This window comes from Cervus elaphus, chromosome 27 (assembly GCF_910594005.1).
Source record: "Cervus elaphus chromosome 27, mCerEla1.1, whole genome shotgun sequence".
In the NCBI taxonomy this organism is placed as follows: Eukaryota; Metazoa; Chordata; class Mammalia; order Artiodactyla; family Cervidae; genus Cervus; species Cervus elaphus.
The window spans coordinates 12,952,284-12,975,017 of record NC_057841.1 but is presented as its reverse complement, the minus strand read 5'-3'; the positions used below and the strand labels follow the sequence as shown (position 1 = coordinate 12,975,017).

At 39.7% G+C, this 22,734-nt stretch overlaps 1 protein-coding gene across 3 annotated transcripts in view; it reads left to right on the top strand.

The window, feature by feature from the left end:
- Positions 1–22,734, top strand: part of CCDC102B (coiled-coil domain containing 102B) — a 266,641-nt gene that overhangs the window by 182,716 nt on the left and 61,191 nt on the right. For 2 of the 3 annotated variants that reach the window (XM_043889290.1, XM_043889289.1), the window contains exon 8: positions 18,119–18,289. In XM_043889290.1, the coding sequence (XP_043745225.1) occupies positions 18,119–18,289 (171 nt within the window). Of the gene's footprint in view, positions 1–18,118; positions 18,290–19,833; positions 20,541–22,734 lie in introns of those variants that run through there. The other variant, XM_043889288.1, reaches the window with a different exon arrangement.

The following is a 22,734-nucleotide window of genomic DNA, read 5'->3' as shown; positions in this document are numbered from 1 at the left end:
GCAAGAGTGCTGGAGTGGGTTGCCCTTCCCTTCTCCAGGGGGATCTTCCCAACACACGGATGGAATCCCCATCTCCTGCACTGCAGGCGGATTCTTTACTCTCTGAGCCTCCAGAGAAGCTCAAAGTTATTCAGATTTTCTCCACTGTGTTTACAGCGACCACTCCCAGCCCTGACACAGCTCTCAACCATATTCTGTTTTCATGTGTGTTAACTCATCTCATCTTGCAAATGGAATGTGAGCTCCCTTAGGCCAGAAATGTGTAACATGTATAACCCAGGGCTGACGACATTTTCCAAAGTTACTAATGAGCTCTCTGAGACACCCAGACTTTCCACCTTCTGGGAAACCAGCATTTACTGTCTATATCCCCAGCCAGCACCCAGGTTCCCCTCGCCAGACACCGCTGAGTAGAGAAGCAAGTGCCATCCCTCGACTGGAGGACTTGTCCTGACAGTGTTGCCAGCTCCAGAGGTTTCCCTTGACATGTGTGGGACCCACGCCTTTTCTTCTGTTGCTGATCCAAGCTTTCTAACATGCTCCTTCCCCAGGAAACTCTATTCCTTAACCCATGCAACACCGCGTTGTTGAGTTCATGACCCATGACGGCCACCACAGAGGGACCTTCTTTGAATAGGAGGCCACCTTTGGATAAAGTATGGGGATACTTTTAGTTAGTTTTAGATCAGCTAACTTATTTGTTTTCCTAATTTTGTTTTAACATACCTAACTTTGGCCTCTAATGCTTCTCTCTTAGAAACACCAACACAATGAGAGGAGAAACAATTCAGTTATTCCACACTTAAGGATTTATTTGTGTGCCTTAGTTGATCACCCATTAAACAGGTGCATACTTCCCGACCCCCTGTGAGATTACCTTAACGTGCCAATCATGTTTTGATAATTTCATGTAGGTAATAGATATTGATTTCTGGATTTGGAGGCAATCGAGAATTAAATATTAATAAATGGTATGAATTTAATTCTCGAGTTCTGAGACAATCAGAGGTTGTGAATAAAACATGCTGTATCTTTCTCAGATCGATTGGAAAACTGAGTTTAACTTTGGGCTTCTATATCTATGATTGGTTATTTCAACAGAAAGTAAAAGGCATACTCAATTTGTACACCTGTGATCACTCATCTTGTTTCTGAAGCAAATACTTTGTCAAAAATGATGGCACATTGGTATTCCAGGGAAAAGTAAAATTTTAGAGGGTAATATTTATTTAATAACAAATTTTACAATATTTTTAGGACTACAATAGCAAAAAAAGTCTATTTCAGTCTTTTCTATGTCAGCAATTCATTTTTCAACTTGATATACACCTTTTGAAATATCATCCACATATAATACATTGTAGGCACTGAAAGAGATTTAAAAATTCAAAAATGAGTTAAAAGGAAACCACTTCCATCATAAAACGTGCAGTTGGTATCTGTGAGGGCCTGGTCAAGTAGATGGAAAATGCTCTGTTAAATCCTCTCTGTTGGACATCTAGGTTGCTTCCATTGCAATATCGTGTTAGTTTCTGCTGTACAATGAAGTCAGTCATATGTATACATATATTCCCTCCCTCTCAGACCTCCCCACCTCCCCATCCCAGGTTATCACAGAGCACTGGCTGTTGCAAATGGGGCTTCAGTGAACATTGAGGTCCATGTGTCCTTTTGAATTATGATTGTCTCAGGGCATGTGCCCAGGACTGGGATTGCTGGGTCGTATGGCAGTTCTGTTTTAGTTTTTTAAAGAGCCTCAGCTCTTTTCTCCACAGTGGCTGTATCAATTTACATCCCCGCCAATAGTGCAAGAGTGTTCCCTTTTCCCCACACCCTTTCCAGCATTTGTTGTTTATAGATTTTTTTGGTGATGGCCATTCTGACGGATATGAAGTGATACCCTCTTGTAGTTTTGATTTGCATTTCTCTAATGATTCGTGATGTTGAGCATCTTTTCATGTGCCTCTTGGCCATCTGTAAAGAGATGAATGGATAAGGAAGATGTGGTACATATGTACAATGGAATATTACTCATCCACTTAAAGGATTGGAAGAGGGCCGTTTGTAGAGACATGGATGGACCTAGAATCTATCATATAGAGGGAAGGAAATCAGAGAAAAACAAGTTATCATTCATTAACAGAGGTATGTGCAATCTAGAAAAAATGGTACAGATGGACCTATTTCCAAGGCAGGAATAGAGAACCAGACATAGAGGACAGGCATGTGGACGCAGTGGGAAGAGGGGTGGGGCACATTGGGAGACTGGGATTGACGTGCACACACCACCATGTGTGAAAGAGAGAGCTAATGGGAAGTTGCTCTAAGCGCAGGAAGCCCAGCTCCTTGCTCTGGGATGATCTAGAATGGGGAGGTAGGGAGGTCCAAGAGGGAGGGAGGGTATGTAATCATATGGCTGACTTGACTTCATTGTACAAAAGAAACTTAACAGCATTGTAAAGCAATTATATTCCAATTTTTTTAAATGTAAAAAAAAGAAAAAAATCCCCTCCATCTGTGGACGCTGGGGTCAGAGCAGCGTTGCCTGAGTTTGCCATCAGGCCGGTGGCCCAGCAGTGAGGATGCTGGTCCCTCCTTCCCCCCACCTGTCTGCCTCTCGCTTCTCAGGGCTGTGGCCGAGGACTGGAAGCAAGGACAGGGGAGCAGGCAGGCCGTGAGCTAGTGATCCGTGCCGGCTCTTTCTGCCTGGCATCCTCCTCACTCAGTCCCTGACCAGCCGTCACCCTTTCATGTGGGATTGTTTTGCTGTGGTCATCTCACTCATCCCACTGGGGTGGGGGATTTTTTTTTTTTTAATGAAGCAATTCCAGCTCCTCTCTCAGGGACCACTCGCTCAGACTCATTCCAAACATTCATGCCTTCCTGCTCCCAGAAATTCCGAAAGCACAGGCAGTTACCAACGAGACACCGCCCCTGCTCCGTGGCAACATCTGCTTGTACTTTTTCTAGTATGCATCACTCTGTCCCCCAGACGCCAGGTGGCACATGTGACATGGTTCTCTGCTTCCTCACCCCTCGCTGTCTTCACGTGGGGCAAGGAACTGCACTCCACTTCTCAGGACTGAACCCGCCCCAGGGCCCGGTAACAGGCCTTCCCGGCGTCTCCCTGCCCACCTGTAATGATCAGGGCCTGATGGCTGCAGGACCAGCTTTCTACCACACTTTTATTTTTCTTTCTGGTCATTTGCTTTAGAAGGAGAGGCACTTAAGAATATTTTGTTCTCAGGGTTGAGGTCTTAGGCAAAATTGGACCAAAGTTAAACCTCTGTTTCACGTATATCTTATTACTGTGTGTTTGTGGTGTATACATACATCATTGGAATCCTTATGCACATAAAGTGCACTGTGCTTTATTATTCTACATTCTATTAGCCTCATTATTCCTGTGTCATCAAAATTCTTCCCATATAAATGCTCATAATATTGCAGTATAAGGATTAATTATTACTTATTTAATAAGAACCCAATCATATAGATTATTTCTAGCATATTATTGTTGTTAGGAGGAATGCAGAGTGAATACTTTTGGACACAAAACTTTTATTTATATGCACATTCATTCATATAGTATTTTCCTAGAATAATTTTCTTGTTATAGAATCTAGAACAGAGTTAAACCTGCTGATCTATTTTGGTAAGTTATCCTCCCCAAAATGTCCTGAAATTTTACATTTTCCTTCAGCAGTGTAAGACAGTATCTTTCTTACCATTTCTGTACTGACATTCTTATTACTATTTTTTCATTTCTTGGATTATTGGGTTTCCTCTTCTGAGAATTTTCTTTCCTTTGTCTATCTTATTTCCTATTAATTTTTATGAACACTCCTGGCCTTTTTTTTGTAACTTATTTTATTGAGGTATAGTTGATTTACAGTGTTGTGTTAACTGCTGCTGCAACAAATCACTACAAACTGAGTGACTGAAAGCAGATTTCCTCTTACCGTCCAAAAATGCATCTTTAGGGCTAAAATCAGGTGCCAGGGGGACTGAGTCCCTCCGGAAGGCTCTAGGGAGAACCTGCTTCCTTGTCCTTTCCTCTTCTAGAGATGCCTTTGTTTCTTGACTGTGGCCCCTCCCTGGTATCTGCCTGTGTGGCTTCTGTTGTCACATCCACTACTGACTCTGACTCCCTGCATCTGTCTTTTTATTTATTTTATTGAAGGATAATGGCTTTACAGAATTTTGCTGTTTTCTGTCAAACCTCAGCATGCATCAGCCACAGGTACACATATATCCCCTCCGCCCCCCTCCCCACCCCACCCCTCCAGGTTGACACTGAGCCCCTGTTTGAGTTTCCTGAGCCTTACAGCGAATTCCCGTCGGTCTCCTGGCCTTTCTGATCTCTCCTTTTTCTCTCCATTATTGACTCCTTATGCTCTTTCTCTTACACAAATGAAAGGAGTTGTTTGGCTATTGGGTCTGTAAATCTCAAAACACAAGTCTATTTATTTTATTTAAATAATTTATTTCTCTAGAATTATGAGCAAAAGCAATAGCCTTATCTATCCAGAGAGTTTGTGCAGAGCCATTTTCATATAAAAGGGCTGCACAGAGGACTTGGAGAAAGCCTGATTTATTGAATGAAATTAAGCATTTTCCACAGGAAAGTATTTTCTCTGAACATTTGTGGCTTTGTGCAATTACAGGGCTCTCAGTGTGGGTAGAGAGAAGGTTGGATACTTGGTTATAAAGCATTACTTAGCTAAGTGTGCACGGCTTTAAGAAAAAACTGTGTGGGAGTGAGCATTCCCCACTGAGGGTGAGTCAGTGATCTCTCCTTTTATTTCCCCATGGGGGCCTGTAAAATAGAAAAAGAACTTCTGATCCCATCTACGGTTTTGGTGACTAACCATTAAGGGTTTAACTTAATATCTGTCTGTTCTCTAGAGACACGAAATGCTGTATGCCTACTAAATTATATTTGTAACTTATGGTTTAACTCTAGGGTTTAAACAGTCATATTTGCAATTCTTTGGAAATATTTAAATATCACAAAGTCAGGATATGTTGTAATAGAGATTATAATATATTGCCAACTATTAGAAAACCTTATTATGTGTAGATTGAATTGGTGATTAGCACCTGCTATTAAGAGAAAATGAGTCTAAGGAGACATTTTTATTCAGCCAATGTCATAAGAACTAATTTTGTCTGCATATGAGTTACATTAGAGATATACTCAGGATGCACACATACAAACACATACATAAAGGTGATATAAATATAAGTATATTCTTACTGACTAGGTCCTACAGTTTTTCTCTGCAACTTTTCTAGGTACATTTGAACACCAATACAGAGGCCTTACTTTTGCCAGATAGAATATCTTGATGTTTTTTTTCTTGTTGCTTTCTCCTTGATTTGGTTCTCTGACTAAAGGGAAATAATTACCTGTCACCACTGTTGTTTAGGCACTCAGACATGTCTGACTCCTTTTCTTCCCCCCTGGACTGTAGCCTGCCAGGCTCCTCTGCCCATGGGATTCTCCAGGCAAGAATCCTGGGGTGGGTTGCCATTTCCTCCTCCAGGGGATCTTCCTGACCCAGGGATTGAACTGGCATCTCCTGCGTTGCAGGCAGATTCTTTTCTACTGAGCCCTGGGAAGCCCGCTGTAAGGAACAGAGCTGCTGTGCTTCCGTTAGTCTCCTTCGTTGGTTCATTCCTGCAGGTCCTGAGTGGTTATTGGCCGCTATCCTTATGCCAAACCAAATAAAAATACATTGACATAACCTGAGGGGGATGATCCGAGTCACCTCTTAGATTAGCTGAGATGCCTTCTGACTGGGCTCTTCACATTCATTTCTGCTTCTTCGATTTCTTTTCACTTGGCCTGGGGCCAGCTGTGTATAACCCTCTTCAGATTTGATAGACACCACCTAACTGCCTCTGACTTGCCTCACACCGTCTGAGAGGAAACCTCTTTCTTTTCCCCTGCACTGTACAATCCAGCCTGCGTACAGTCTAGAATCATAAACACATTTTGTTGTTTGCTTCATCAATCAATGAGACATTGTAAATATATTCATCTGTTCATACACTCATTTATCATTTGCTGAGCACCTTCCTTGTTCCAGACACTATTTTATACTCTTCAGATAATCAATGGAGTATACAGTTAAAAGGGAAAGACCACAAAAAGAAAAAGCCCTATCCTAATAACCCTGATGGTGTATCTGAGAGACATTTTTTTTCTTTTGCAGAATGAGTCAATTTAAAAATGACTAAAAGCCTAGTACCTTTTGATGTGCACTAAAACTGCCAGTGAATTAAGTCCAAATTTTTTTAAAGATGTCAGTTGGTTTCACTTAATATTATGGTGCTAGACTGTTGGTAAGGATGGGGCTTCCCAGGTGGCTCCGCAGTAAGAATCTGCCTGCCATTGCAGGAGAAGCAGGAGACGTGGGTTTGATCCCTGGGTTGGGAAGACCCTCTGGCGAAGAAAATGGCAACCTGCTCCAGTGTTCCTGCCTGGAGACTCCCATGGACAGAGGAGCCTGGTGGGCTACAGTCCAAGGAGTCGAAAAGAGTCGGACACGACTGAGCACGCGTTCATGCGTTAGTCAGGACAGAACATGACAACTGTCCAGATCTCTGCCACTGATACAAGCCTACTTTTTGCTCTTTTCTTAATCCAGTGAAGTCAGGAGGCTCTCTGTGGTGTGTCTTCTCCATGTAGTGACTCAGAGATCTGTAATTGTCAGCTTTTTAGCTTCATCATTTTATAGCCCTTCAGTTCCAGGTACTTAGGTAAGGAAGTTCCCATGGGGTGTCTCCTTTTTAGAGCTAGAAGAGATAGAAACCACGTCCTTCCACATTTTAGCAGGCAGACTTTAATCTCGGTGTCCCACTGAAAGGCAAGGCTTAACAAAATAACTCCTGTTTTTACTAATCTGATATATATACCAGTTCATTTCCAATTTTGAATATTCCCAAGGTGGTGTTTCTTAAATTTTCTTTAGGTTAGCTCATAGTTGTTCTGTAATATTCTGCTTGTTTTCCAATATGCTAATTATTCCTTAATCTATTTTTTTGTATTTTTTTTGTAATAGAGTATTTTTATTCTTAATAATTCATTCCTTCAATTTTCCTCAGATAATTTGATATGTTGTATCCAACAGTTTGAATTGATTGCTCTTTATAAACAAAGCACACCTTTTATATGTGTGTGTATATATATTTATCTTTTTGTAGTTAAATTAAGATCATATATTTCTGTTAGTAACAGCTTTGACTATCTCTCTAAAGTTTGTACTGTATTTCATTATTTCCAAAATTTTACAGTTAAAGCTCCAATTTTCTGTTGACCTGACAACTAATTAATTTTCACCTTCCCACCTGACTCTAAATTGTTTCTTCTCTATGTAGATAGGTGCATTAAATATACATTGACTATGTGTGTTAGTTGCTCAGTCATGTCCGACTCTTTGCAACACCATGGACTGTAACCCACCAGGTTTATCTGTCCATGGGATTCTCCAGGCAAGAATACTGAAGTGGGTTGACATTTCCTCCTCCAGGGAATCTTCCTAACTCAGGGATGGAACCCAGGTCTCCTGCATTACAGGCAGCTTCTTTACTGCCTGATCCACCAGGGACTACCTATAAGATAAAAGAATCTTAAGTAAATGCAAAAACAGGTATAAATTTCAACATGCAATAAAAACTACAAAGGAAATGAACAATAAGTGAAAATAATACTGCCAGTCATTATTCACATTTGGGTAATCAAGAAAGCATTTCAGAGTAAATCATATTTAAACTGGGACCTGAATGATAATTAGGAGGCAGATGAGTATGGAGTTGCAAAAGCTCTTTGTAGGCAAAAGGAAAAGCGTCTCTGAATACTCTGAGACAGGAAAGGATTTGATGAATTCCAAGAACTGTGAAAAGATAAATTCCCAAAGAACATCCTGTCTGAGTTCTTTCATCAAGAAAATGTGGATGGAAAACCCTGTCTCTGCCTAAAATTAAATTGATTTTTCCCTGCCTCTCACATATTAGTTTAGCTGGATTTAGAATTCTAGGTTACTCAGCAACTGAAGACATTATTGTATTTATTGTAATAAAGTTTCTTGTTGCTGCAGATTATAAGTCTACTGTTCATTTCTTTATATGTTTTTATTTCCCACTATCTGTCCGTGCTTCAATAATCTCTCCTAGCTTTTTTTTTGTTTTTCAGTTTGTTTACAATATGACTAACTTTGAATATATTTTTATATTTTTATTCTGCTTATTATTTTTGTGCAAATTTTTTTGGTCATGTCCCTCCCCCTATAGCCTAGCATTGAGAGGTTGCCCTGTCAATAAAAAAAGGCAAAATTTCACTTGGAGAAAACCACTTTTATCCTTGTTTCTTCTCTTCCTGTTTCCTTCCCAGCAAGATTCAACAGATATTTTGGGATTATAATACATAAAGCTTAAGAACAAAGTCCACACAGGAGCTAAGGGTGACCAAGCAGAAAGGTGAAAAGAACCCAACCTCTGGTGGCAGTCGCTGAGTTGTTCTGTTCCCTCTACATTACTGACACCTCGCCTTATTATTTCATTTGATAATTAACTAACATAGCCTAGCCAGTTTGTCTTCCTAGCCTGTTATATTTAATGTTTCACAAATGACTTACACCTATTGTGTCATTTAAAGGTTACAGTTCTGTGAAATTGCTTTTGTATGCATTTTACAGATGAGGAAACTGGGAGTTAAAAAGAAATCAAAGTTAATGAAGCTTTCTTATATTTTCTAAAAAAATTGAATATTATTGGGAATATTGACATGACTATTTGAGAGATTAGTAGATGTTCAGCAAACATTTTTTTTGATTAGTTGCTTAGTTATCTGTCGTACTGAATAAGCACTAATGGCACTGAATTCACACAAACTCCAATGTTTGATTTTCAACCTGTGGCCCTCACACACACACATCTATACATACAAAAGACTGATGTCACATGTAGCTACTATATTGTGACTTTGCACACTTTTTGCATAACTTTCTCATGAAAGTTTCCATCATTTATTTTCCATCCATGGTGTTTGTATTATACTTCTTTTTTTTGTAGAAAGAGTAGTTTTTATTGAGATAAAATTGACTTAATAATTTCACATGTTTAAGGGGTATTAATGTGTTGATTTTATGCATTTATATATTGCAATATGATTACCACCATAGTGTTAATTAACACAAACATTATATTACATAATTGTTTAGTTTTTGTGGTGAGAAAATTTAATATCTAGTCTCTTAGCAACCTTGAAGTATATAATACAGTATTTTGACTATAGTCATATCTCCCCAAGTGACAGACATAGGAAAATGAGTGTTGGCGTTTGTGCCAGCTGGAAGGCAGATTCTGAGACAGATAACAAACTGTAGGAAGTTTATTAGGGAGGACAGCACCTATGGAGAAAGAGACCAGTGGCAAAGGGCTGAGAGAACGAGGGCCAGCGTAAAGTGATAACAGTAGTACCTCTGGGCACCTCTGAAGCTGGGGTAGCTCTTTGGTGGCGGTTGTTCAGTCATTAACTTGTGTCTGACTCTTTGCAACCCCATGGACTGCAGCATGCTTGTCCTTCACTATCTTCCCAAACTCGTGTCCATTGCATCAGCGATGTCATGGACTGGAGCCCACCAGGCTCCTCTGTCCATGGGATTTCCCAGGCAAGAATACGGGAGTGGGTTGCCATTCCCTTCTCCAGGAGACCTTCCCGACCCAGGGATCGAACCTGGGTCTCTTGCATTGCAGGCAGATTCTTTACCATCTGAGTCAACTGGAAGCGCATAGATCTCTGGAGCTACCAAACTAAGGTGAGAAGAGTAGCTCCTTCATGCTCTCAAATGACTAGGCTGCCCCGGGAAGGGGATGAGGCTTAGCAAGGAGGCTTCTTACAGCCAATGGGAAAGGGCAGTGATTAGACATTTCCAGTAACTGGTGGAATCCATCCTCCTGCCTGAAGGTGGCCCTGGAGGGCCCAGGACAGCATTCTCTCACCCCAGGTCTTCCCTGCTTCTCAACCACCTTTCATAAATCACTCCCTCCTATCCACTTATTGGCTTATCTCTTAGTACTTGTCATAATGGGAAAATTTGCTTGTTTGATTGTCTCTACCTATTATTTCTGTTGGATTCTAACATCTGTGAGGTTAAAGATTGTGTCTGCCTTGTTTACATTTATGCATGGATGTAGAAGCCAGTCGTTGGCCCATGGTAGACAGTAAATGTGCATTGAATGAATGACTGATACTGTGTCAATTCTACAGTGAGCACTAAAACCACTCTATTTATATTAGATAAAGATATTATCAGATATTAAGTGAGTCCTCTAAAGATGCCACTTAAGACCACAAAAATGTTCTCATTTTACACGTGTTATTGGTCACCAAGCATCATACATGTTTACGGATAACACTGAATTCTGCATAAATATACATTCTTTTGGTTTCTGTACTTCTTGAGGTCAGAATTGAAGATATAAATAGATACTGACATTTATCCTAATAAGCAGGTGGTGCAAGATATTTTTATAATGTACTTAATTTGGATGAGCATGTGAATTCTTTATTCAAGTACATGGATTTGATTGTAATAACCATCCAATGTGTCTGAGTCAACTTTTGAGAAGAGAGAATCTGCTCTTGTTGATAGCATTATTACTCACAGCTGGAGTCTAACAAGGCTATCAACAGACCATGAGCAAGTTATTTCCAATTTTCTAAGTGCTTCTCTCTTTTAAATATAGTTGAATCATATACTGTGAATTTCAAGTTCTCTACATATCAATACACTATTGTTATGCATGTTTGAAATTACAGATGCCAAAATTTTCTAGTTTTCTATGATTATTTTAAAAAATTGAACAAAATAACATGATAATTTAAAATTTTGCCAATGTCATTTTGTTTTTCCTTCAAATCGATGCATGCAAATGAGCTTATTTGATACATTTTACCAGCCTTTCACTTGTTATTTAATATTACCAGAAAATGCATTTTAATTCTGCCAGCTTGGTACAATCAAAATCGGTTAAACTTCAGGGACTTCCCTGGTGGTACAGTGGTTAGAACTTCACCTTCCAATGCAGCAGGCGTGGGTTCCCTAGTCAGGGAACTAAGATCCCACATACCTCATGGCAAAAAAAACAAAACTTAAACAGAAGCAATATTGTAACAAATTCGATAAAGACTTTATAGATGGCCCACATTAAAAAGAAAATCTTAAAAATAGAAATCAGTTAAACTTCAACACTTCACGTATTAACTACAATGTTAATGCTAGGCAGAAAGCACCATGGGCTTCTCTGGCGGCTCAGATGGTAAAGAATCTGCCTGCCATGCAGGAGACGTGGGTTTGATCGCTGGGTCGGGAAGAGCCCCTGGTTCTTCCTGGTTCTTCTCCCCTGGTTCTTCTCAGTGGGAGTGGCTACCCACTCCCGTATTCTTGCCTGGAAAAATCAATGAACAAGAGGATCCTGGCAGGCTACAATCCATGGGGTCGTAAAGAGTCTGACATAACTGAGCAACTAACACCTCACTTTCAGAAAGCAATATATCCTTACTTACAAGAGCAGAAACTAATACATGATTTTATAAGTCACTTTTAAACTTGCTATCAAATTTTTCACACTGTTAGAAATAGAGTCAATCTATTTGAGGAACTAATGTTACCCTATCAAAAATATATGTATACAAACATATTGTGTATGCTTATTTTCTGTATTGAGACCCAACATTATTAATCATATCGACTTAAAAAATGATCATGAATTATTTACTGTTCAGTTTTATAGCTTTGGCTTTATGGAGGATTACATACTGACAAATATTCTCTAGTATTGTATATTTTTACATATGTTTAATTTCTATTCAGAATTTTCCTTGCCAAAATAAAATATGAATATATCACATTAGATTTTTATGTATTTCTACCTTTAAAAATATATTAGAATAAGCTTGCTCTAAAAGTCCATATGGATCTTTATTAGTTACTTATTCTTTTAATTTGCATTTTATTAACTTTTTAAATGAATATCCATTTGGATGCCTTCCAACTGAAGGCCTGTCAGCAACCACAGGGGAAACTGAGATTTCAGATAAAAGCGTCAAACACAACATATGCGTGGGATTATATGGTTTGTGATCCTGAGCGCCTTCATATATACAGAGAGAACTGGTAGTAGGAGACTCTCATCTCGAGAAAAAAAAAAAGTATGAGTCTATAGCAGCGAAGGTCATAGCTTTGAAAATTACAGAAGAAATCAGTTTCTCTCCAGAAAGTAAAATGGGGGAGGTGATGAATTAATGGAATTAAATGTCAAAGAATTTGTGAAGTCTTAGGAGATAAGGCCTGACAACAAGATTAATGCCACACAGCTGAGATACTGTTTTGAAACAATGAAAAGAGCAAGGAATGGTTATAGCTAGTTTAGTCATAGGCAATTTGCATAGCCTCTCAGAAACTGAATAGGGAAAATATGAAAAGGAGAAAGTATGTGAAGAATTTAGTGATAATACCTGATCAGTCAGTTCAGTCTCTCAGTCCTGTCTGAATCTTTCCGACCCCGTGGACTGCAGCACGCTAGGCTTCCCGGTCCATCACCAGATCCCAGAGTTTGCTCAAACGCATGTCCATTGAGTCAGTAATGCCATCCAACCAGCTCATCTTCTATCATCCCCTTCTCCTCCTGCCTTCAATCTTTCCCAGCATCAAGGTCTTTTCCAATGGGTCGGTTCTTCACATCAGGTGGCCAAAGTATTGGAGTTTCAGCTTCAGCATCAGTCCTTCCAATGAATATTCAGGACTGATTTGCTTTAGGATGGATTGGATCTCCTTGCAGTCCAAGGGACTCTCAAGATTCTTCTCCAACACCACAGTTCAAAAGCATCGATTCTCAGCACTCAGCTTTCTTTATGGTCCAACTCTCACATCCATACTTGACTATTGGAAAAACCATAGCTTTGACTAGACGGACCTATGTCAGCAAAGTAATGTCTCCATTTTTAGTATGCTGTCTGGGTTGGTCATAGCTTTTCTTGCAAGGAGCAAGCATCTTTTAATTTCATGGCTGCAATCACCATCTGCAGTGATTTTGGAGCCCCAAAATATAAAGTCTGTCACTGTTTCCATTGTTTCCCCATCTATTTTCCATGAAATGATGGAAACAGATGCCATGATCTTAGCTTTTTGAATGTTGAGCTTTAAGCCAACTTTTTCACTCTCCTCTTTCACTTTCCTCAAGAGGATCTTCAGTTCCTCCTCACTTTCTGCCATAAGGCTGGTGTCATCTGCATGTCTGAGGTTATTGATATTTCTCCTGGCAATCTTGATTCCAGCTTGTGCTTCATCCAGCCTGGTATTTCAAGTGATGTACTCTGCATACAAGTTAAATAAGCAGGGTGACAATATACAGCCTTGATGTACTCTTTTCCCAATTTGGAACCAGTCTGTTGTTCCATGTCCAGTTCTAACTGTTGCTTCTTGACCTGCATACAATTTCTCGGGAGGCAGGTAAAGTCTTTCACCCTAAGTAAATAGTCTAGGAGTTGGGTTTCCCAGGTGATGTAATGGTAAAGAATCCACCTGCTAATGCAGGGGATGCAAGAGGCTTGGATTCAATCCCTGGGTGGGGGAGATCTCCTAGAGGATGAAATGGCAACCCACTCCAGGCTTCTTGCCTGGAAAATTCCATGGATAGAGGATCCTGGTGGGTTACAGTCCATGGAACATTAAGAGTCAGACCTGACTGAGCATACCGTCACCCTGAACTTATTTTTATATTTGTATTTTTAAACTGATTTTTAAAAAATATCTTTAATAATGAAATATTTTTCTCCCAAAGTGAAATTCAGTTTTCATCTTTTTTAGAACAGAAAGTAAAATGTGTCCTATGAACATAATTTAAATATTTTGACTGTAGATACCATTTGATATATTTCCCCATAACAAATGTGCCCAGGCCAGGCCAGGTTTGCTCAACCTCAGCTGTAAGCAGGATTCTCCTACTGGCCCAGACTGTTGTACCTCCAGGCATGTATCTTCCTTCTAAGTGCTAAAAATTCTACATCACCTCTTCCCATCTGAGGAGACTGCTCACATTTCATTGCTCACTTACATTTTGTCTACTTTTCTAAAACAATTACTGTTAAGAGTAAAGCTTACTACAATTGGCATATACAAGCAGTCCTCAAACTTTATGTTGAGTCATAAACATCTGGAGGGCTTGTCAAACCCAGTGTTGCTGGGTCCCAAGTCCTGAGCTTCTATTAATAATTAAGTAAATCTTGGATGGCGTTCCCATGCTGCAGGCTTGGGGACCACTCACAGGGTATAGACATTGACTAACACACCCACCTCATGGGCCTGAGAATAAGGTGACCTTTCCTCAGAAAATGGCCTCACAGTGGAGCGCAAAGGCCACGGATCTACCTACAAGGATGACACATGCTTGGGGGGAATTTGTATTGCCAAACAGCAAAGTTTTTCTTTCCTTTATTCCTATATGCACATCTCCAAGGTTGTTTATATTTACTTGTGCGTGCTAAATCACTTCAGTTCTATCTGACTCTTTGCGACCCCCAGACTGTAGACCACCAGGCTCCTCTGTCCATGGAATTTTCCAGGCAAGAACACTGGAGCGGGTTGCCATTTCCTCCTCCAGGGGATCTTCCTGACCCAGGGATCGAACCCACGTCTCTTAAGTCTCCTGCATTGGCAGGCAGATTCTTTACCACTAGTACCACCTGAGAAGCCACTTATGTTTACTTAATTCCATGTAAACCAAATTAAGGGAACTGTACAAGCCTAAACCCACAGCATGGATGGAGAAATAGTTTTACTAAATTGCAAAGGTATTTAGGAAGTTGCAACTAGGTGCATAATTCCTGAGAAAAAGTCATCCTTTTACAAATTTGTGACAACTCTTCCATTAAGCTCTGCATTATTTTTGTGGCAGATTCTTTATGTTTGTGACAGATCAAGAAAATCTTTCATTAAATGCTCCATTTTTATTCCAAATAATAGAACTGTGTTCCCTATTGCATATCTCAATGTGAAAGCATCAGGTATATAATTTGGCATTGGGAAGTTGTATTCGGAAAAGAAGAAAGGAGAAGTCTGTTTGCATCCTATTAATAACTGTGGTTTGGGGTATCATTTGACAAATCACTGCTGTGAACCAAAGCTGCACCGTCACGGTGGGGCAGGGGAAGGGACTGTGGTCTGCCTTGTCAGCAGCGTCCAGCTACCTGCCGAGGTCTGTTTCCAGCTGCCCGTCGGCATTGCTGAGGTTTAAATATCACTGCTTGTGATTCTGCCTCCTGTGAGGGGCCAGGGCCTGCAGGACAGCAGCAGGACTCCAGGAGTCTCTCAGCTGTCTGCTATTCACATTGTCAGGGGACACCGGGAGGTGTGATGGGTGACTGGCTGGCATGGAGCCCTTCTCTGCCTGTTCCTGAGAGTGGTCGGGACTTTCTCCCCAGGTCCTGCCCTCCAGTCCACACCCTCTTCCCACCTCTGCAGGACTTGCCCCTGTTCTAGTTGGAGTTCTGAATCTCATAGAGGCTGAGAGGCCGCCAGTAATAAATGGTGTCATAACACAGTTCACTTCACACCCGCTTTTCTTCCCTGTAATAACACGTGCTTCACACTCTTTTGTGTTTTCCTTAATAGAATATTTGGAGATGTCATGTCCATATACAAAAGGCTGCCATATTATATTTAATGGCTTAATGGCTTTTTATTTAATCAGCTCTATATGATATGATGTTAGTTTCTAATCATTCACTATTAACATAAAAAGAATGCCGTACTACATACCCACATGGGCACAGCATTTCACCCAGCCGTGTTGTCTATCTGTAGAACACATTCTTGGAAGCAGAATGGCTGGGCTGGGGTTTACATACATTTTTCCGTTTAAAGAATTTGGCAACATTTTTCCATTAATGAATCATGATTTCTTGACATTTTACCAACAGGTTGTCTTATCACACTTAATCCTGCCAGTCTGAAGACATGAGGAATAGCATCTTCACATGTTCCATTTCATTATACTTTTTTTTTTTTGATAATTGTAGACTGAGTGCAGGAGAAGGGGGTGACAGAGGATGAGATGGTTGGATGGCATCACCAACGCAATGGACATGAGGTTGGGCAAACTCTGGAAGATGGTGAAGGATAGGGAAGCCTGGCGTGCTGCAGTCCATGGGGTCACGAAGAGTCAGACATGACTGAAACATCTTAGCATGCACTCACTTAAGAGATAGTATGGAGCGATCTGTGTGTATTTTCTCTAGATTCCCCCCATGGTATCACCTTACAAAACTATGGTCAGATATTACAGTCAGGATATCGACATCAATACAGTCAAAACACAGAACTTTTCATCAAGACAAGGATCCCTGATCTGCCCTCACCACACCCCCTGCTCCCCTGAAACTCCCCTCCCCTCCACCCTTGATCCCCGGCAGCCATGAATCTCTCCTCCATTTCTATAATTTTGTCTTGTTAGTATGTTACAGAAAAGTAACTAGCCTCCAACTAATAAAAATAAATGGAAAAAAAAAAAAAAAGAAATTGGAAAGGAGTTTCCCGAGTTTTGGGTGAGGATGAATGGCTTCCAATGTTTAAGATACTCTGTATGCTTTCCTGTGAACTCTGACCTTCCGTATTTTATATCAAGTTAACTGGTATAGACTTCATATAACTCATTAGGAAGAGACCTGTCCCTTCTTACAGCATTTTCTGTGTAGGACAGGCTATTTTTTTTTAGCTATACACACACTATATACCTATTATGATTAAATTTATTTTTCTGTGATCTCATGATGATATATAGAAAACCTTCCCCCATTTGGTGATTTAAAGAAAGTATCTAAATTTTTTCCAGGGTTTTCCAATACTTTATGGCTTTTTAAAACTATTAAATCTGATTCTTTTTTATTATTAGTAGCAATAGTAGTAGTATATGAATAAAGGTCTCCACTTGTCTACCTAGTTGTCCCCAAAATGTTTGACCATACATTTTTACCTAGTGCCCTCTCATGTGCTTTTCTATGTGTATTATATATTATTTGTATTTTGTATGCATTGTTTTTATAAGTACTATGACAGTGATTTTCAGGAAGTTAAATGTTCTAAGACTTTCCTAAAGTACTATAACATTATGAGGAACTAGAGGTTATTTTTTTTTCTTCATAGTATTAATAAAGATGTTTTCGACAATAACAATTTTGTTAATTTTGCACAGCAAACTTGAACGAAAAATGAAAAGCTATGTTAGTTCCAATCTGAGGCCAATTAATGTAACCTGTTAATTCATTTCTTTTCAGTATTGATTATAACAAAGTTGTTTAGGAATCAGTCCCTTCATGGCGTATTCACTCTGGTTTCTTCCCAGATGGGTCCCTTACTTCAAATCTCTGAGCCAGATTCACATGCTTTCAGCATGAATATGGCAGCACTAAAACTTTTTTCTTAGAGAAATAATTAAAAGCAGATAGTCTGCTAACTTTTAATACTTAGACTGATTTATCAGATGAACAGTTCTTCTTGTTCTTATTTTTATTACATCTAATTCTTCATTTATGGGTACAAGATTTCCTCTTTTGGAAAGCATACATAAAAACTAAATTTGCATAACATGAAAAATGGATCATTCACTCAAGTGCATAAAGAGTTGCACTGTATTCTAGCCATACAGAAATACATCTTCCACGTATCATCATATGCTAATCATAATATAGAAAATATGGAAAAGACCCTGATGCTAGGAAAGATTGAGGGCAGGATGAGAAGAGGGTGACAGAGGATGAGATAGTTGGATGGCGTCACTGACTCAATGGACAGGAATTTGAGCAAACTTCAGGAGATGGTGAAGGACAGGGAAGCCTGGCATGCTGCAGTCCATGGGGTCACAAAGAGTTGGACACAATTTGGTGACTGAACGATGACAATCATAATATTTAACTGCAGAAATGTTCCAGATGAAAAGATGCCCATCTGAATTCTTCCTGAAGTGTTTTTCTGTTTCTTCAAAAGAAGTTGCCCATCTTCTGATTTTATCAGAGCAAACTATAAATAATGGGATCCTTGTTTTCTTTTGAAAGGAACTCTTGGACCTTCAGCATGCTTACTGCAAGCTAAGCAGACAGTACCAGGCAAAGACAGCAGAACTGACTCACGCCAACAACCTCGTGGATCAAAATGAGGCCAAAGTGAAACAACTGAGACTTCAAGTAGAAGAACTAAAATGGGGACTCAACCAAAAAGAAGACAAGGTACTCTTTAAGTGGACACATTTTAGATAGATTCAAAATAGCATTTGATAGCATACAAAAAGCATTTTCTTTTTCATTAGCAAATGGCATTACTTGATATAAAAACGTCACGTTTTAAATTTGAAATCAACTAAAAAGCATAAGGAGAGAGGAAACTATTACATAGACAACATGCTTGTTTTTTGTAGTGTTAGTTGGGCATTTGTTCCATGTAGCTTCAAATGCGTTTCAGCTTGGAGGCGTGTGTGGGTGAGCATGGTATCATTGGTATCATCAAAACTTGATGTTTTAATGGAAATCAGATATATAGAGACATCCAGAAGGGCAGTTAATGCTGGAGATATAAATCTGGTGGTGATCATGTGTTAATACACAATATTTAAAACCACAAGACTGGGTGAGATTATTAATAGAACAAATAATAGATAAAATTCTTGGGACTCTTTGAACAAAAAGTGTTAGTGGCTCAGTTGTGTCCAGCTCTTTGCGACCCCAAGGGCTATAGCCCGCCAGGCTCCTCTGTCCATGGAATTCTCCAGCGAGAATGCTGAAGTGGGTTGCCATTCCCTTCTCCAGGGAATCTTCCCGACCTAGGGATCGAACCCAGGTCTCCTACATTTGCAGGCAAATGTGTCTACTAAAATATAGCCCCTTGCACAGTCCCTCCTGTCCTTCCTACACATTCACATAATAAATATCTCCTATTTGTTTTGCAAAAAAAAAAGTTGGTGTTTTAAGCTTTAATTTTACATATTATAGAAACATGATGTATGCTGTGATTATGTTATTTTATATATATATATCCTCTCCACTGCTTTCTGATGTTCAGAGAGCATAGGCATCTCAGTTTTGTTGTGAAACACCACCTACCTAATGGTCTATGGCATGTTTGAGAATGTGATACCTTGATGGTACACCTGTGACTGGGAGGATTTCAGCTACAGTTACAAACAACAAAGAGAGTTTTCTTGAGAGAAACAGTCCCCCATCAGTGTGAGTGCGTTCATCACCCATGGTGGCAGCTACTTCAGATGGGGTTCCAGGCAGCGCGTCTGCTCCTGTCGGCCAACTTTCGAGGCAAAAATAATTAGTTCGCTGGTTAAAAAGAGTGTTTGCAGATACTGCCAAACAGTTGGAAATTAAAAAAAGAAAATGGAAATTGTTTTTCCAAGGGGTGATTCAATAACAGAGCACAGTCCCCCTTTGAAGATTTAATTTTTCATCCAATCTGTTGCAGTCAAGCAAACCAGATCTTCTTATCTAATAACATCCATGAAAATAGAATTATTTGGCCAGTGTGACGCTCATATATCACCCCCTGATCTTACTATAGCTGACTTGTCCATGGGCATTTTATCCTTGATGTCTCTTTTAATGAAGACGTACATGTTCTTTTTAATGATGTACATGGATGGTGAAGCTGGACTGTGGAAGAATAAGTCAGGAGAGGAATAGAGGCAGTCTCAAGAGAGTGGTTTGGGGCTTTTATTTGATTGTAGCCTTTATTCCTGGGAATAGTTTTGATATACATGCATTTGTTGCAGGAGGTGGTAAATAAACCTTTGTGTTTGCCAGTATCGGCTTTAAGAAATTGCTTGGGACTGAATCATCAGGAAAGAAACTGTGATAATACACAGTGTTCCAGGGCTAATGAAGTACTAGTTCCCAGAGATCCTCTTCAGCCGTCTAATTGTGGAATGTTAAAAACAGCTGTGGTCTTCAGAAGAATTATATTAGTTGCCCCTCCCTGTAAGAGAATCAGTCTTCCCACATCATCAATGTCAGTCTTGGCATGTGTGGTGTTTGCTTTGCCCAAGAAGCAGAAGCTCCATGTACCACTCACCATCCAGAGCTTTGTGAACCCAACATGCCTCTTCTCCCATGTGTCTTTTCCTGCCGTGTCTCATGTCATGGGGCCAGCAGGTCCAAAATTGACATCATTCTCTCAGCACGAATTCTGAAATCAGAAGGCTATGGAGCAGAGCCCTTATGGACCCAGATGGATCCACATGGGTAGAATAACAATCAATATTTATTGTGGTAAGCCACTGACATTTTGGATTTGTTTGTTACCATAGGAAAACTTAGCTAAGGCTGACTGGTATAGTCCTTCAAACAAAAATAGCCTGTTAAAATTACATGACATTGGCTCCAGTGCTTATATGCAAGTGGTAAGAAATCTTATTGCAGGTGAGAATGAAGACAGCCCATTTTGTGGAGTCTCAAAAGCTTTGGTACATTATTTCCTGTAATGCCTGGGAAAGCAGATGATGGACAGAATGAGCTTGTGGTTTTTAGATGAATAGGTATGTGGCTAATATTTTTGTTTGTTTGTTTGCTACTATTGCATTTGACAAGTGCCCAAAGGAAAGATGAGTTCAGAAAAGACTGGTTGAATTTTCAAAGAGCTGTGTAAGGTAATACAGAAATTTAAGTACTTCTGTGACTGCCAGGGTCTGATTTTCATTTGCAAGTGCTCAGACAGAAGACTGAGCGTGGCTTTGAGCAATGAACATTATTTAAGGTTGAGCTTTTAGGCAAGGGCCAGTCCAGTGGTGTGGCTTTCAAGCCTGTTGTTAAAAGCTCTTCATTAAGGTCATTTTCTGTAAATCCTTGAAGTTGAATAAAATGGCACAGGGAGAAGACAGATTGTGCCTCTCCCAGAATATCCCACAGATCAAGGCAACTACAGGTAGCTCAGAAACAATCAACGTTTCCCAAAGAATTATACATGGGACAGCTGACCTGTGGAATTTACTGAAATCAAAAGAAAAACAAAAAGGCTTTAAGGTTTTGTGAAATTACGCTGACAAATGAGTTTCCAGCCTGGTATAAAAGAGACTGATTTCTCAAGATTTAAAAGAACCTTCAATTTCTTCAAAGCCTGTGGGCTGAGCAATGCTGTCAACACCAGAACACAGGAAGTAATGTCCAGAGCTGTATTCAAATACGGACACAGTGTGTAGTGAGGAAGGACCAACCTCAGAGCAAAGCCAAGGACATCAGAAAACCAGTGATGGCAGCTATCATCAGGAGGCTTGCTCAGCATGCATTAGGCTTAGTTGCTCAGTTGTGTCCGAGTCTTTGTGACCCATGGCCTGTAGGCTGACAGGCTGCTCTGTCCACAGGATTCTCCAGGCATGAATACTGGAGTGGGCTGCCATTTCCTCCTCCAGGGGATCTTCCCGCCCCAGGGATCGAACCTGTGTTTCCTGGGTCTCCTGCATTGGCAGGCAGATTCTGTACCACTGAGCCACCTGGGAAGGCCCAGGCAAAACACAACAGCTTTCCCCATGAATAGGATATGAGCTTCTTGAAATATCTGCCAAGTTAGATTTTATAAATAGTTTCTATTTCTCTTATCAGTATGAAAGTTTTTATTGCAATTTTCTTGCCTTAGTTGCACTGTAGTATGTTGAGTATATGAATTACTTGCCTTTTGAGCACAGACATTTCTGGAACAAGAGAAGGCATATTGAGATGTGATATAGATAGGAGATCTTCGAGGCCTAGGCTGTGGTTGGAAGGTTGCTTGGGTAATTTCTCTTGGGGAAGGAGTGAAAGGGTATGTGTGTGTATTTTACTATTTGTTGCCCCATCTGTGCAAGGAATACAGTTTCTAAGCATAAATGGTGGGCATAGTCCTGTGACTTGCTTGGCAAATGGAATTTGTGGGGCTTTGAAATAGAATCTTTTGGAACTATAATTCCATGTGGATAAGTATTTGGATATTCTTCATGTTTGAAAATTAAAAATACATGTTCAAAACATAAAATAGTTCAGTGTTCTGCACCTCTACATCCAGCCAACTGGAGGTGATCCAGTTGATCACTGGAGGTGATTGATCCAAAGCAGGATCAACTCATATGGGTTTTGTCATCTGGATTATTTAATTGCAGTTGTCAGTCTTCAGTTTTTCTCTGATTAAAGGTCATCCCTCTTTCTGATGGCTGGGCATGAAAATATTCCTTGTGGAAATAAGATTTCGCATTAGATAGCAGTCAACATTTCTATAATTTGACTTATCACTGAGAAGCAAAGAAAATTCTTTCAGTTTCACTGCTGAGCTTTTTAATTTCACAGTAGCAAATTCTTCAAATTGCAATTAGTTGAGATTAATGTTTAATTGGAACTGTCAAATACAAAGTTCCTGACTCCCACAAGTCAACAAATTTTAAATAAATGAAAATGAGATATTAATCCTCTATACAATAGAGAGAAATAGATATTTGGAGGCCCATGAGAGAAAACCCAGGGTCTGATTAAAGGAAGGAGCAAATTTAAAAATTCTTTTCTTGAACAAGTTGGTTTTCTTTAAGCAAATTTACCCCCAAATCTAATTTGACATGTGTTTGTTAGAAGTTAAACATTCTTTTCTTATCATTTCATTGAAATCTTTCTGTGAATATATATATTACATTATATGATGGTAAAATTTAATTGAG